Below are 14,170 nucleotides of genomic sequence, written 5' to 3' on the forward strand. Positions count from 1 at the left end.
TTAGGGGTCTTCTACTTTATTTGGAAGTAGCTGTTACTCCTCACTATTGGAGGCAGGAGAATTATTAAGCTGACAACTGGTGTGATCCAGTCTAGCAATTCCAATGTTCTTATGAGCAGAAATACCCATTGAAGATTCTTATACTCAGATGGTATAATTTATTGTCGCTCCATAGAAGTCAGTGGACCTGAACCCATTTTACCAGAGCTGAGGATCTTGTCCTTAGTGATGTATTTGAAGAAAAGAAAAGTTTCTGTTTATTCATCCACAAGTATTCGTGACTCCCAAGGTTTAGAAAGCCAAAGAGCCACATTCTGGCACTGGACTCAACTGGTTTGAATGCAGAGGTTGAATCTTCAAAGGAAAGCAAATGATAGCAGTATCCCAGCCATGTTCTCTTTGAGCAATGTCTATAATGGACACCGAATCCCGGGGGGTCCGTCAATGAAATAGTTACTCTTACTGGTTTTTCAGACAAAGTCATTGAGAAGGGTTCAAATGGGCCTGTTGGGAGGGAAGTTTACTGTGAGTGGATAAGAGGCATAGAAAGAGGAAATAGGGACCAATACGCAGCCACAAACATAGGGACTAAATCCACTCCTTCTCTCTCTTGGGCCCCACAGCGACATCACTGCAAGAGTAACCGAGTTTTGAGTCTTTTCTTCCACTGACACTAGTACCTTTTCTTTACTCTATTCCCTGTCAACCTCTGGAACTCCTTGCCAGAGGCTGTTGTGAAGGCCAGTACTATAATGGGGTTCAAGAGGGAGCTAGATAGATTCATGAAAGATAGGTCCATCAATGGCTATGAGCCAGGATGGGCACGAGTGGTGTCCTCTGTTTTCCAGAAGCTGGGATTGGGTGACAGGGCATGGATCACTTGATGATAACCTGGTCTTTCCCTTTGGGGCACCTGCCATTGGCCACTGTCAGAGGACAGGATACTGGGCTTGATGGACCTTTGATCTGACCCAGTATGGCCATTCTTATCTTCTTATGTTTTGTTGTGTGTTTCAGGTTTGCACACAGAAAGATGTCTTGCTCCAGCCTGTGCTATCCAGAATGCGGGGTGGCCCAGCCCAGTCCAGTTTCTGGCAGCTGGAATGAGCCATGTGTTAGGCAGTGCCCTGACTCTGAAGTGGTCATCAGACCATCACCCGTTGTCGTGACCATCCCGGGACCAATTCTCAGCACTTTCCCTCAGCAGAGTGAAGTGGCAGCTGTAGGAGCACCTGTGGTCGGAGCCGGCTACGGGGGTTCATTCGGTTTGGGGGGATTGTACGGCTATGGAGGCCGTTACGGAGGATTGTATGGTTACGGGGGATCAGGTGCTTATGGAGGCCGTTACGGAGGATTGTATGGTTACGGGGGATTAGGTGCTTATGGGGGCCGTTATGGTTACGGGGGATTGAGTAGTTACGGGGGCCGTTATGGTGGACTGTGCGGTTACGGGGGATTGTATGGTTATGGGGGTGGTTTCGGGGGATTGTGTGGTTACGGGGGCCATTATGGTTACGGGGGCCCTTATGGCGGACTGTGCGGTTATGGGGGCCGTTATGGTGGACTGTGTGGTTACGGGGGAGGTTACGGTTATGGAGGATTATCCGGTTCCGGGGTATCTTGCCATAGGTACCTGAGTGGAAGCTGTACACCATGTTAAACCTTGCAGGAATATCAATGGTAAAAAAAAAAGACCAGGAAATGAAGAACAAGCTACAGATTCAGATGGAGATTTCAGAAGCGCTGTGCAGGCATGGCTCCACTTGAATTCATCGCGAGCTGTGTCTGCTCAGCGCCTTTGTCTCCTAGACCCATTTCTAATGTTATGCTTTAAACTTTTTCTGCCAATGCTTTCCCAACCACGTGCTTAGTCTCTTAGTCACATGTGGACTCATTCTGAATTACACTCAGGCTGTTTGCACTTACCCCTCAGTGTGAAGGAAACAGGGGCCTTAAAACAGGCATCAGTTGTATTTATTATCGCTTTAATTTGTTTGTCCAACTCTGCACCTGCGAAAAAGGAAAAACAACATCTCGCCTCAAATGCATCGCAAGGAAGCGGGTGATCAGTCGCAGCCCCTCTGGAAACACGTGAAATACCTTCTTTCTCTTGTGTATTATTTCTTTCTGTAACTGTGTATTGCAAATTTCATTCAGTCGCAGCCCCTCTGGAAACACGTGAAATACCTTCTTTCTCTTGTGTATTATTTCTATCTGTAACTGTGTATTGCAAATTTCATTCTCATTAAAAACTATGCTGCATCGTAATATCGGTCTTCTGGCTTTCCTTGTTCCTCCCTCCTTGTTTAGAAATCCTGCTGCATGAAATTCATCCCTGTAGAGCAGGCAGCACCAGACACCTCTCAAGTTGCAACTTTCGAAGGCATGGAGTGATAGGAGATTAAAGCCCTTTAAGTGGTTCATAGCGATGTGGAAGCTTTTCGAGATATTAAAAGATCACAGCTGTAGAGTTTGACAATCAAGTCTGTTTGCCACCATTGTTAATTCCTTGTTTCACCCTGGTCTGTCACAACGTAACGAAAACACAACAAAAGCTGAAGATCAAAAAGTTTCTACGTTATGCAGCTGCTGTTAGAAAGTTAAAAGGCTTAAAGAAACGCTCCTTATTCCTGGATAGGAGAGAACCTAGCCTGATTCTCCTTGACACTAAAGTCTTGTGACACTCCTCTGGCATTGGAAAGAGGCAGGAAAGTCACTACAAATGTAGGTCCCATACACCTTTAAGGCCCTGCTGCCTTTGCACTTTACAGAGTGGTGTAAAAACCCATAGCGCAGTAGAGAATCAGGCCCACTGTGTTGATAACAGTGGAAGCGCATAGCCAGGAAGGCATTAGAAGACCCATCCTGTGAATGATGGGAAACATTCGGCATGTTTGCAGAGGTGCTGATAAAGTGGAGCTCTTTTGTTATTTCACAAAGAGTTCGATGTACTCAGGACTTCTCAAAGACAGGCCTATGCGCTAAACCATCAATCTGTATCTTGCTGTTCATTTCCTGGTTCTTCCTTTTTCTTTGCATATGCCTACTGGGTTTAACAGAGCCCACTGTTTCCATTAAGGTACCCATGGCCCCATCACCATCCCCACAACACTATATTCCTCCCACAACCATAAAGTGCCTTGTAACCACAGAATCTTTTATGCTCAAATAAATTGGTTAGTCTCTAAGGTGCCACAAGTCCTCCTTTTCTTTTTCCTAACCATATGAATCCCGATAACCATGTCATGTCCCAGAACCAAAGGGACCCCCCAACTACATAAGCCTCCATAACGGTATAAGGTTCTATCACCACATACGTCCCCATCACCACCTCCAGTGTCAGCTGCTGCTGGAGATCCCACTGTGCTTTCCTGAGGGAAAGGACTGAGAATATTTTAGAGAGGGAGATGGGCGAAATTCGGGTATTTGTTCTCAATGAAGCTGTGATCTGGGGGTGAAAGGCTCATTGCTTAATGGCAAAAAGATTTATTCCTGTGCAATTCAGGTCTTTAACGCTGCAGCTTTAAATTTGTTATTGATCCTGGTGTATCTCTACAGAGAGGGATGCCCTCAGACATTTCTCTTGGTGATGCAGAGAGAATGGTGCTCACAGTACTCTGGAGGAAATAGTGACTGAGATGGATTTACTGCATTTCTTCAAGATTGGCAGGGATATAAACTCTTGTGCTTCAGGGCATCGTCCAATCGTCCGTGGGGGCAGATCGGATTGACGGGGGATAGTGAAAAAGTTCCTCTGTGGGCAGGTGATCCCATGCCTGTGTTCTGCTGGGTTTCTTGCACCTCCCTGTGAAGTCTCGGGCACTCACCACTGTGGGAGTGAGGCCTGATCTGCTGCAGCAATGCCTATGTTCTTCCCTTCCAAGGAGGGGTCAATAGGTATGGTATGACGTTGAAGAATAGAGCTGTGTTACCCTTAAATAACACCCGGTGGCAGATGGCTAAATCTCCCCTCACTGTGTGAGTATTACATCATGTCATTGAAGAGCCGGGATGGTCTGGATACATTTTTTTCTTTTGCGTTGTCAAATCAAAAATTTGATTAGTGCAAAATCCTCATTTTCCGGGAACTGAGACCCACGAAAATGTTGAAGAAAAACATAGTAGAAAATGCAAACTTGCTATGCGCAGTTCCTGCAATATCAAGCTATGGTACAGGCAGGGGGGTTTACATAAGAATGGTAATATGGAGTGCAAGGAGGAACAGCTTCCTAAAACACCATTAGATTCTTGTACTGAAGTAATGGTCAGTGTACTAATCTCTTCATATCACAGAGGAGATTCCTGACTGCTGCAAATGACTTTGGTGTAATGTCATTTGTCTTTAGGGGTGGCCAGTATTCTTTTCCTTCCGAAAATCTGGGTGGCTATCCAGCAAAGACTCACACAGACACTTTCCATGAAGCACGTGATTGGTCTTTTTGAAATGAAAGGAAATATTTACATTCTTAAGGTGAAAATCTGTGTAAGACTTAGGAGGAAAAGACTTTTTGCAAAACAGATGATGCAAGGAAGAATTCCACCCCTGTGCAGAGAGCCTGCATAATGCTATGAACCACTTAAAGGGCTTTACTCTCCTACCACTCCATGCCTTCGAAAGTTGCAACTTGAGAGGTGTCTGGTGCTGCCTGCTCTACAGGGGTGAATTTCATGCAGCAGGATTTCTAAACAAGGAGGGAGGAACAAGGAAAGCCAGAAGACCGATATTACAATGCAGCATAGTTTTTAATGAGAATGAAATTTGCAATACACAGTTACAGAAAGAAATAATACACAACAGAAAGAAGGTATTTCACGTGTTTCCAGAAGGGCTGCGACCGAATACCCACTTCCTTGCGATGCATTTGAGGCAAGAAGTTGTTTTTCCTTTTTCGCAGGTGCAGAGTTGGACAAACAAATTCGAGTGATAATAAATACAACTAATGCCTGTCTTAAGGCCCCTCTTTCCGTCAGACTACGGGGTTAGTGCAAACAGCCTGAGTGTAATTCAGAATGAGTCCACATGTGACTGAGAGACTAAGCACGCGGTTGGGAAAGCATTGGCAGAAAGAGTTTATAAGCATAACATTAGAAATGGGTCTAGGAGACAAAGGCGCTGAGCAGACACAGCTCGCGTTGAATTCAAGTGGAGCCATGCCTGCACAGCGCTTCTGAAATCTCCATCTGAATCTGTAGCCTATTCTTCATTTCCTGGTCTTTTCTTTTACCATTGATATTCCTGCAGGGTTTAACATGGCGTAGAGCTTCCACTCAGGTACCTATGGCAAGATACCCCAGAACCGGATAATCCTCCATAACCGTAACCTCCCCCGTAACCACACCATCCACCATAACGGCCCCCGTAACCACTCAATCCCCCGAATCCATAACGGCCCCCGTAAGCACCTAATCCCCCGTAACCATACAATCCTCCATAATGGCCTCCATAGCCCCCGTACAATCCCCCCAAACCGAATGAACCCCCATAGCCGGCTCCGACCACAGGTGCTCCTACAGCTGCCACTTCACTCTGCTGAGGGAAATTGCTGAGAATTGGTCCTGGGATGGTCACGACAACTGGTGATGGTCTGATCACTATTTCGGAGTCAGGGCACTGCCTAACGCACGGCTCATTGAAGCTGCCAGAAACTGGACTGGGCTGGGCCACCCCGCATTCTGGATAGTACAGGCTGGAACAAGACATCTTTCTGTGATGGAGGTAAACCTGAAACACACAACAGGGAGTAGAGTAAAAAGAAAGTACATGTGCCAGTGAAAGAAAGGACTCAAACCTCAGTTACTGTAGTAGTGAGGTCTACGTGGGGCCCGAGAGAGACAGGAGGAGTGGACTTAGTTCCTATCTTTTTGGCTATATATTTGTTCCTATTTCCTCTTTCTTTGCCTCTTATCCACTCACACTAAATGTACCTCCCAATTGTCCCATTTGAAGCCCTCTCAGTGACCTGTCTAAAAACACCGCCTGGAATAAGTGTAATTATTTCTTTGAAGGATACCTGGGATGCTGTGACCGTTATAGACATTTCTCAAAGAGAACTTGGCTGGGATAATGCTGATCTTTTCCTTTCCCTTGAGGATTCAACCTCTGCATGCAAACCAGTTGAGTCCAGTGTCAGAGTGTGGCTCTTTGGTTTTCCAAACCCTGGGAGTCACCAATACTTGCTAAGGAAGGAACAGAAACTTTTCCTTTCTGCAAAGAAATCACTAAGGACAAGATCCTCAGCTCTAGTAAAATGGGTTCAGGTCCACTGACTTCCATGGAGCGACCCTAAATTACACCATCTGAGTGTAAGAATCTTCAGTGGGCATTTCTGCTCATAAGAATGTAGGAATTGCCAGATTGGATCACACTAGTTGTCAGCTTAATAATTCTCCTGGCTCCAACAGTGAGGAGTCACAGCTCCTTCAGCATAAAGAAGACCCCCTGAATTGGCCATTTATGGCCTAAGGTGGCGAAGTTTCTTCCTAATCTATCCCAGAGAAAAATGGCTGAGGAACTTTCTAATATTACTTTAAAGATTTAAATGCTCTAATTCTATTTCCAGTTAATCGGAAATATGTTTCCCAATTGCATATGGTGCTCCTAAAATCCCCACCTGTGGCTCCGAATCATGGATCCACCAGCACTTGCAAGTGAATAACTACAAAAGACGATAATGGAGAAACACCCTCGTCCCTAATAAAAATACAGAGAGTATGTACAAGAGTTAGTCTTAAAATGAAAATGGACCCTACTGTGACAGCTCTTGTGTTGGAAAGAGATTGAGTCCAATTGGACTTACCCAGTTCACCGAGGAGACGAAGTCCAAAGAAGCGTTTAGAAGAGACCTGAGCAGTGAATCCTTTTATACAGTTTTTAGGACTGCCTGGAGGATCTGCGTTGCATTTGGTACAGGAAGTCCTAACTAGTTACCAAACAAAGTATAATGCCTCGGTAAATGCTCCCTTTGAACCTGCTGTTTTCTCAGGGTTTGGGATTATTGGACTAATCCTAATAATGCACGTTGCAGTCTGCATTGCTTGTGTCATTCCACTGACTCTCTTGGTGGTGCAATGAGAATGCATGTCAAGGTGATTCAGAGCTGCATCAGTAGCACAACTGGCTGTCCTGAGCAGATAGCCCCTTTGGTCCTTTCTGTTCATACTGGTCATTCTTGGGGGCACTGGACATTTCATTATAAACCTGCTTGGAAGCAGAGAGCTATTTTTCTGCATTCTCACAACCTCCATCCCCATCTCAGATCCAATTCCCTTTGTAATCAATTGGAAATATTCCTTTGCCTTCAGTGCGTTTCCTGTCATGACCTTAAGTCTCAAATTCACCCTTTGGCGGGGGGATCGAACAATGCCTATGGACAACTTTAGTTCTACTTTAAACTTTCAAACTATGTCTTAGCATGGACTTAGGTATAGTACAAGCCTTTGTGATGACCCTCTGCCCAGGAGTGAATTTCAACCTACAGTGATTAAATGAAGGCATTGACACTGCTCAGGTTAGAGCAGTCAGGTTACCTTAAACTTTCAAAGAACGTTTTCGCAAGGACTTGCTTTGAAGTTGAAGCAACTGTGCTGATTTCCACCATGAGAGCATCTTCATTTTCCTATATAATAATTTTAAAAAATACCAAATGCAAAATTACATTTGAATGAAAATGCAATATCCCCAAATTCTTTGGCTTTGAATCATGACCTGATTAAAGGAATAACACAAGAAACCTTGGCCTCTATTTTTTTCAAGTGACTCTATTAGTGAATGCAGAGGCTTCTAATCCCAAAACAATTTAATAATAGTCTCAGAATACAACTCTTTGCATTTATGAAACACCAATGAGTGTTCTTCGGTGGTTTGAAATCTTCAGTTCAAAGAACACTGAACAATTTCCAGTCTGAACATCCTCACTATCCCTGATTTCTAGGTAGAGAAAAAAGAAGCACATTGAGGTGAAGGTTGCACGGGTATGAGTTGCAGAAACAGAAATACAGCCCAATACTTCTGACTCCTCCTACCACGGGCTAAGCACGTGCTCCATCCCTGTGACACCCTTTTTTTGGAAGATACGTTTAGGGCATTCTGCAGAAAGCTTTTCAGCTGTAGTTGGAATGATCTGTAAAGTAGAAAATACACCCCCAATGCCACTTCTTCTAACCTGAGCAGTGTCAATCCCTTCATTTAATCACTGTAGGTTGAAATTCACTGCCCAAGTTCCTTAGATAGCGAGTTTTTGATGCTTGAATGATATACTATGATTTGCAATGCTACCACCGCCAAGGAAAAGATAGAAATTGCGAGACTTGTAATTCCTTTGGAGAAGTGTTGTCCTCAAGTGTAAAGAAGAAACAATTAAAGTGTATCAAACGTTAGTCTTTTTTTCATTGTTGATGCTTAGATCCAAGGATGCACACATTTTTTAGCAAGAGATATTACTAATGTCGTCTTGTAACAGCGTGTAACAGGGGTGAACCTCGAACTTACTCTGTGTTACGAGGAGTCAGAACTATTGGGTTGTATTTCTGTTTCTGGAACTGACCCCCGTGTGACCTTCACCTCCACGTGCCTCTTGTTCTATGCCAAAAAAAACAAGGATAGTAAGGTTGTTACGGGTGGAAGTTTTTCGGCGTTCGCAGAACGCAAGATTCCAAAGCACCTGACAAACACGTATTGGTGTTTCACACATAAAAAGGGTTGTATTCTTAGAAGATTAATAAATTGTTCCTGGGATTAGACGCCTCTGCAATGAGTAATAGAGTCACTTAAAAAAAAAATAGAGGCCACGGGCTCTCATGTCATTCCTTTAATCAGGTCGTGATTCAAAGCCAAAGAATTTGGGGATATTTCATTTTCATTCTAATGTAATTTTGAATTTGGTGTATTTATAGGAAAACGAAGGGGCTCCCTTGGCGTTAATCCGCAGAGTTGCTTCAAACTGAAAGAGGTGCAGGGCCTTAAAGTCAAAGGAGGACATTTCTGCCTTCTTCCCTGGATATAGAATGCACTCCTAGAGATATATTTTACACTTAAAACAACATTCTGGTTCTTGCAGGAATGTTTTATGCAACATAACCTGTGGCTGGTGGGACATGTCTAGTTGGCAGCCAGTATCAAGTCGAGTGCCTCAAGAGTCGGTCCTGGGGCCGGTTTTGTTCACTATCTTCATAAATGATCTGGAGGACGGTGCGGATTGCACCCTCAGCAAGTTTGCAGATGACACTAAACTGGGAGAAGCGGTAGATACGCTGGAGGGTAGGGATAGGATACAGAGGGCCCTAGACAAATTAGAGAATTGGGCCAAAAAGAAATCTGACGAGGTTCAACAAGGACAAGTGCAGAGTCCTGCACTTAGGACGGAAGAATCCCATGCACCGCTACAGACTAGGGACCAAATGGCTCGGCAGCAGTTCTGCAAAAAAGGACCTAGGGGTTACAGTGGACGAGAAGCTAGATATGAGTTGCCAAGAAGGCCAATGGCATTTTGGGATGTATAAGTAGGGGCATTGCCAGCAGATTGAGGGACGTGATCATTCCCCTCTAGTCAACATTGGTGAGGCCTCATCTGGAGTACTGTGTCCAGTTTTGGGCCCCACACTACAAGGAGGATGTGGAAAAATTGGAAAGAGTCCAGCGGAGGGCAACAAAAATGATTAGGGGAGTGGAACACATGACTTATGAGGAGAGGCTGAGGGAACTGGGATTGTTCAGTCTGCAGAAGAGAAGAATGAGGGGGGATTTGATAGCTGCTTTCAACTACCTGAAAGGGGGTTCCAAAGAGGATGGCTCCAGACTGTTCTCAGTGGTAGCTGATGACAGAACAAGGAGTAACGGTCTCAAGTTGCAGTGGGGGAGGTTTAGGTTGGATACTAGGAAAAACATTTTCACTAGGAGGGTGGTGAAACACTGGAATGCGTTACCTAGGGAGGTGGTGGAATCTCCCTCCTTAGATATTTTTAAGGTCAGGCTTGACAAAGCCTTGGCTGGGATGATTTAGTTGGGGATTGGTCCTGCTTTGAGCAAGGGGTTGGACTAGATGACCTCCTGAGGTCCCTTCCAACCCTGATATTCTATGATTCTATGGTTTCTAACAGAGTACAAATTTAATGATTTAACTGAAAACCTTTCTAGAAAAGAGCACTGCTTCCTTCAACTCCCCCCTATCCCTTCCATGGACCCATGAGTAAATCTGGTCTAGGAAACCCTTTGAGATACCATTGGTGACACAAGTGGCGGTCCTATGTTAGGTCAAGGTTTAATCATCGTAAGGTGAAATTCACCTCTGGGCAGAGGGCCAACACAAAGGCCCATGCTCCACTGAAGTCCCTACTCAGAGGTAGTTTGAAAGTTTGAAGTGGGGCTAAAATTGTCCACAGGCATCGTACTATCCCCCTGCCAAAAAGTGAATTTGAGACTTAAGGTCATGACAGGAAAGACACTGAAGGCAATGGAATGATTCCGATTGTTTTCAAAGGGAATTGGATCTGACCCGTTGGGGATGGAGCTTGTGAGAAAGCAGAAAAATGGATCTTTGCTTCCTGGCAAGTTTATCATGAACTGTAGAATGCCCCTAACAATGACCTGCATGAACTGAAAGGACCAAAGGGGATATCTGTTCAGGACAGCCAGTTGTGCTACTGATGCAATTCTGAATCACCTTGACATGCATGCTCATTGCAGCACCAAGAGAGTCACTGGAATGATACTAGGAATGCAGATTGCAACGTGCATGTCACTCCCTTTGAGGCTGAGATTAGCCCAATACTCCCAAACCCTGAGAAAACAGCTCCATCAAAAGAAGGATTTACCGAGGCATGCAACTTTGTTTGGTAACTAAATGGGACTTCCTGTACCAAACGCATCACAGATCCTCCAGGCAGTCCTAGACACTGTATAAAAGCGCTCACAACTCAGGGTCCTTCTAAACACTTCTCCACACTTCAGCTCCTCGGTCAACTGGGTAAGTCCAATTTGAATCAAACTCTTTCTAACATCAAGAGGTGTCACAGTAGGATCTATTTCCATTTAAGACTGAATCTTGCATGTACGCTCTGTGATTTTTATCAGGGATTAGAGTGTTGTTCCATACATAATTATCTTGTGTAGACAATCAGTAGCTGGTTGTGGTGGATCCATGATTTGAAGCCAAAGGTGGGGATTTTAGGAGCACCAAATGCAACTGAGAAACATATTTCCTAATAACTGGAAATTGATTTCGGGCATTTAAATCTTCCTAAAGTAATTTTAGAAAGTTTCTTAGCCATTTTTTTGCTTGGCTAGATTAGGAAGAAACTTTCCCAGTTTATTCCATACATGGCCAATTTAGGGGTCTTCTACTTTATTTGGAAGTAGCTGTTACTCCTCACTATTGGAGGCAGGAGAATTATTAAGCTGACAACTGGTGTGATCCAGTCTAGCAATTCCAATGTTCTTATGAGCAGAAATACCCATTGAAGATTCTTATACTCAGATGGTATAATTTATTGTCGCTCCATAGAAGTCAGTGGACCTGAACCCATTTTACCAGAGCTGAGGATCTTGTCCTTAGTGATGTATTTGAAGAAAAGAAAAGTTTCTGTTTATTCATCCACAAGTATTCGTGACTCCCAAGGTTTAGAAAGCCAAAGAGCCACATTCTGGCACTGGACTCAACTGGTTTGAATGCAGAGGTTGAATCTTCAAAGGAAAGCAAATGATAGCAGTATCCCAGCCATGTTCTCTTTGAGCAATGTCTATAATGGACACCGAATCCCGGGGGTCCGTCAATGAAATAGTTACTCTTACTGGTTTTTCAGACAAAGTCATTGAGAAGGGTTCAAATGGGCCTGTTGGGAGGGAAGTTTACTGTGAGTGGATAAGAGGCATAGAAAGAGGAAATAGGGACCAATACGCAGCCACAAACATAGGGACTAAATCCACTCCTTCTCTCTCTTGGGCCCCACAGCGACATCACTGCAAGAGTAACCGAGTTTTGAGTCTTTTCTTCCACTGACACTAGTACCTTTTCTTTACTCTATTCCCTGTCAACCTCTGGAACTCCTTGCCAGAGGCTGTTGTGAAGGCCAGTACTATAATGGGGTTCAAGAGGGAGCTAGATAGATTCATGAAAGATAGGTCCATCAATGGCTATGAGCCAGGATGGGCACGAGTGGTGTCCTCTGTTTTCCAGAAGCTGGGATTGGGTGACAGGGCATGGATCACTTGATGATAACCTGGTCTTTCCCTTTGGGGCACCTGCCATTGGCCACTGTCAGAGGACAGGATACTGGGCTTGATGGACCTTTGATCTGACCCAGTATGGCCATTCTTATCTTCTTATGTTTTGTTGTGTGTTTCAGGTTTGCACACAGAAAGATGTCTTGCTCCAGCCTGTGCTATCCAGAATGCGGGGTGGCCCAGCCCAGTCCAGTTTCTGGCAGCTGGAATGAGCCATGTGTTAGGCAGTGCCCTGACTCTGAAGTGGTCATCAGACCATCACCCGTTGTCGTGACCATCCCGGGACCAATTCTCAGCACTTTCCCTCAGCAGAGTGAAGTGGCAGCTGTAGGAGCACCTGTGGTCGGAGCCGGCTACGGGGGTTCATTCGGTTTGGGGGGATTGTACGGCTATGGAGGCCGTTACGGAGGATTGTATGGTTACGGGGGATCAGGTGCTTATGGAGGCCGTTACGGAGGATTGTATGGTTACGGGGGATTAGGTGCTTATGGGGGCCGTTATGGTTACGGGGGATTGAGTAGTTACGGGGGCCGTTATGGTGGACTGTGCGGTTACGGGGGATTGTATGGTTATGGGGGTGGTTTCGGGGGATTGTGTGGTTACGGGGGCCATTATGGTTACGGGGGCCCTTATGGCGGACTGTGCGGTTATGGGGGCCGTTATGGTGGACTGTGTGGTTACGGGGGAGGTTACGGTTATGGAGGATTATCCGGTTCCGGGGTATCTTGCCATAGGTACCTGAGTGGAAGCTGTACACCATGTTAAACCTTGCAGGAATATCAATGGTAAAAAAAAAAGACCAGGAAATGAAGAACAAGCTACAGATTCAGATGGAGATTTCAGAAGCGCTGTGCAGGCATGGCTCCACTTGAATTCATCGCGAGCTGTGTCTGCTCAGCGCCTTTGTCTCCTAGACCCATTTCTAATGTTATGCTTTAAACTTTTTCTGCCAATGCTTTCCCAACCACGTGCTTAGTCTCTTAGTCACATGTGGACTCATTCTGAATTACACTCAGGCTGTTTGCACTTACCCCTCAGTGTGAAGGAAACAGGGGCCTTAAAACAGGCATCAGTTGTATTTATTATCGCTTTAATTTGTTTGTCCAACTCTGCACCTGCGAAAAAGGAAAAACAACATCTCGCCTCAAATGCATCGCAAGGAAGCGGGTGATCAGTCGCAGCCCCTCTGGAAACACGTGAAATACCTTCTTTCTCTTGTGTATTATTTCTTTCTGTAACTGTGTATTGCAAATTTCATTCAGTCGCAGCCCCTCTGGAAACACGTGAAATACCTTCTTTCTCTTGTGTATTATTTCTATCTGTAACTGTGTATTGCAAATTTCATTCTCATTAAAAACTATGCTGCATCGTAATATCGGTCTTCTGGCTTTCCTTGTTCCTCCCTCCTTGTTTAGAAATCCTGCTGCATGAAATTCATCCCTGTAGAGCAGGCAGCACCAGACACCTCTCAAGTTGCAACTTTCGAAGGCATGGAGTGATAGGAGATTAAAGCCCTTTAAGTGGTTCATAGCGATGTGGAAGCTTTTCGAGATATTAAAAGATCACAGCTGTAGAGTTTGACAATCAAGTCTGTTTGCCACCATTGTTAATTCCTTGTTTCACCCTGGTCTGTCACAACGTAACGAAAACACAACAAAAGCTGAAGATCAAAAAGTTTCTACGTTATGCAGCTGCTGTTAGAAAGTTAAAAGGCTTAAAGAAACGCTCCTTATTCCTGGATAGGAGAGAACCTAGCCTGATTCTCCTTGACACTAAAGTCTTGTGACACTCCTCTGGCATTGGAAAGAGGCAGGAAAGTCACTACAAATGTAGGTCCCATACACCTTTAAGGCCCTGCTGCCTTTGCACTTTACAGAGTGGTGTAAAAACCCATAGCGCAGTAGAGAATCAGGCCCACTGTGTTGATAACAGTGGAAGCGCATAGCCAGGAAG

The 14,170-nt window shown here is 44.8% G+C and overlaps 2 protein-coding genes across 2 annotated transcripts; both read left to right on the forward strand.

Moving 5' to 3' along the window:
• Positions 1-1,033: 1,033 nt before the first annotated feature.
• LOC140902886 (uncharacterized) lies at positions 1,034-1,660 on the forward strand. The gene has a single exon (XM_073323476.1). It carries the CDS (start codon positions 1,034-1,036, stop codon positions 1,658-1,660), a length of 627 nt encoding a protein of 208 aa, XP_073179577.1.
• A 10,695-nt stretch (positions 1,661-12,355) lies between these two features.
• LOC140902887 (uncharacterized) lies at positions 12,356-12,982 on the forward strand. The gene has a single exon (XM_073323477.1). The coding sequence runs from the start codon at positions 12,356-12,358 to the stop codon at positions 12,980-12,982; it is 627 nt and encodes a 208-aa protein (XP_073179578.1).
• The last annotated feature ends 1,188 nt before the right edge of the window (positions 12,983-14,170 follow it).

Source organism: Lepidochelys kempii, chromosome 24, assembly GCF_965140265.1.
Source record: "Lepidochelys kempii isolate rLepKem1 chromosome 24, rLepKem1.hap2, whole genome shotgun sequence".
NCBI classification, from domain to species: domain Eukaryota; kingdom Metazoa; phylum Chordata; order Testudines; family Cheloniidae; genus Lepidochelys; species Lepidochelys kempii.

Bases quoted from the DNA above. Each gene is read 5' to 3' on its own strand.
- LOC140902886 (XM_073323476.1), top strand. From the start codon at position 1,034: ATGTCTTGCTCCAGCCTGTGCTATCCAGAATGCGGGGTGGCCCAGCCC.
- LOC140902887 (XM_073323477.1), top strand. From the start codon at position 12,356: ATGTCTTGCTCCAGCCTGTGCTATCCAGAATGCGGGGTGGCCCAGCCC.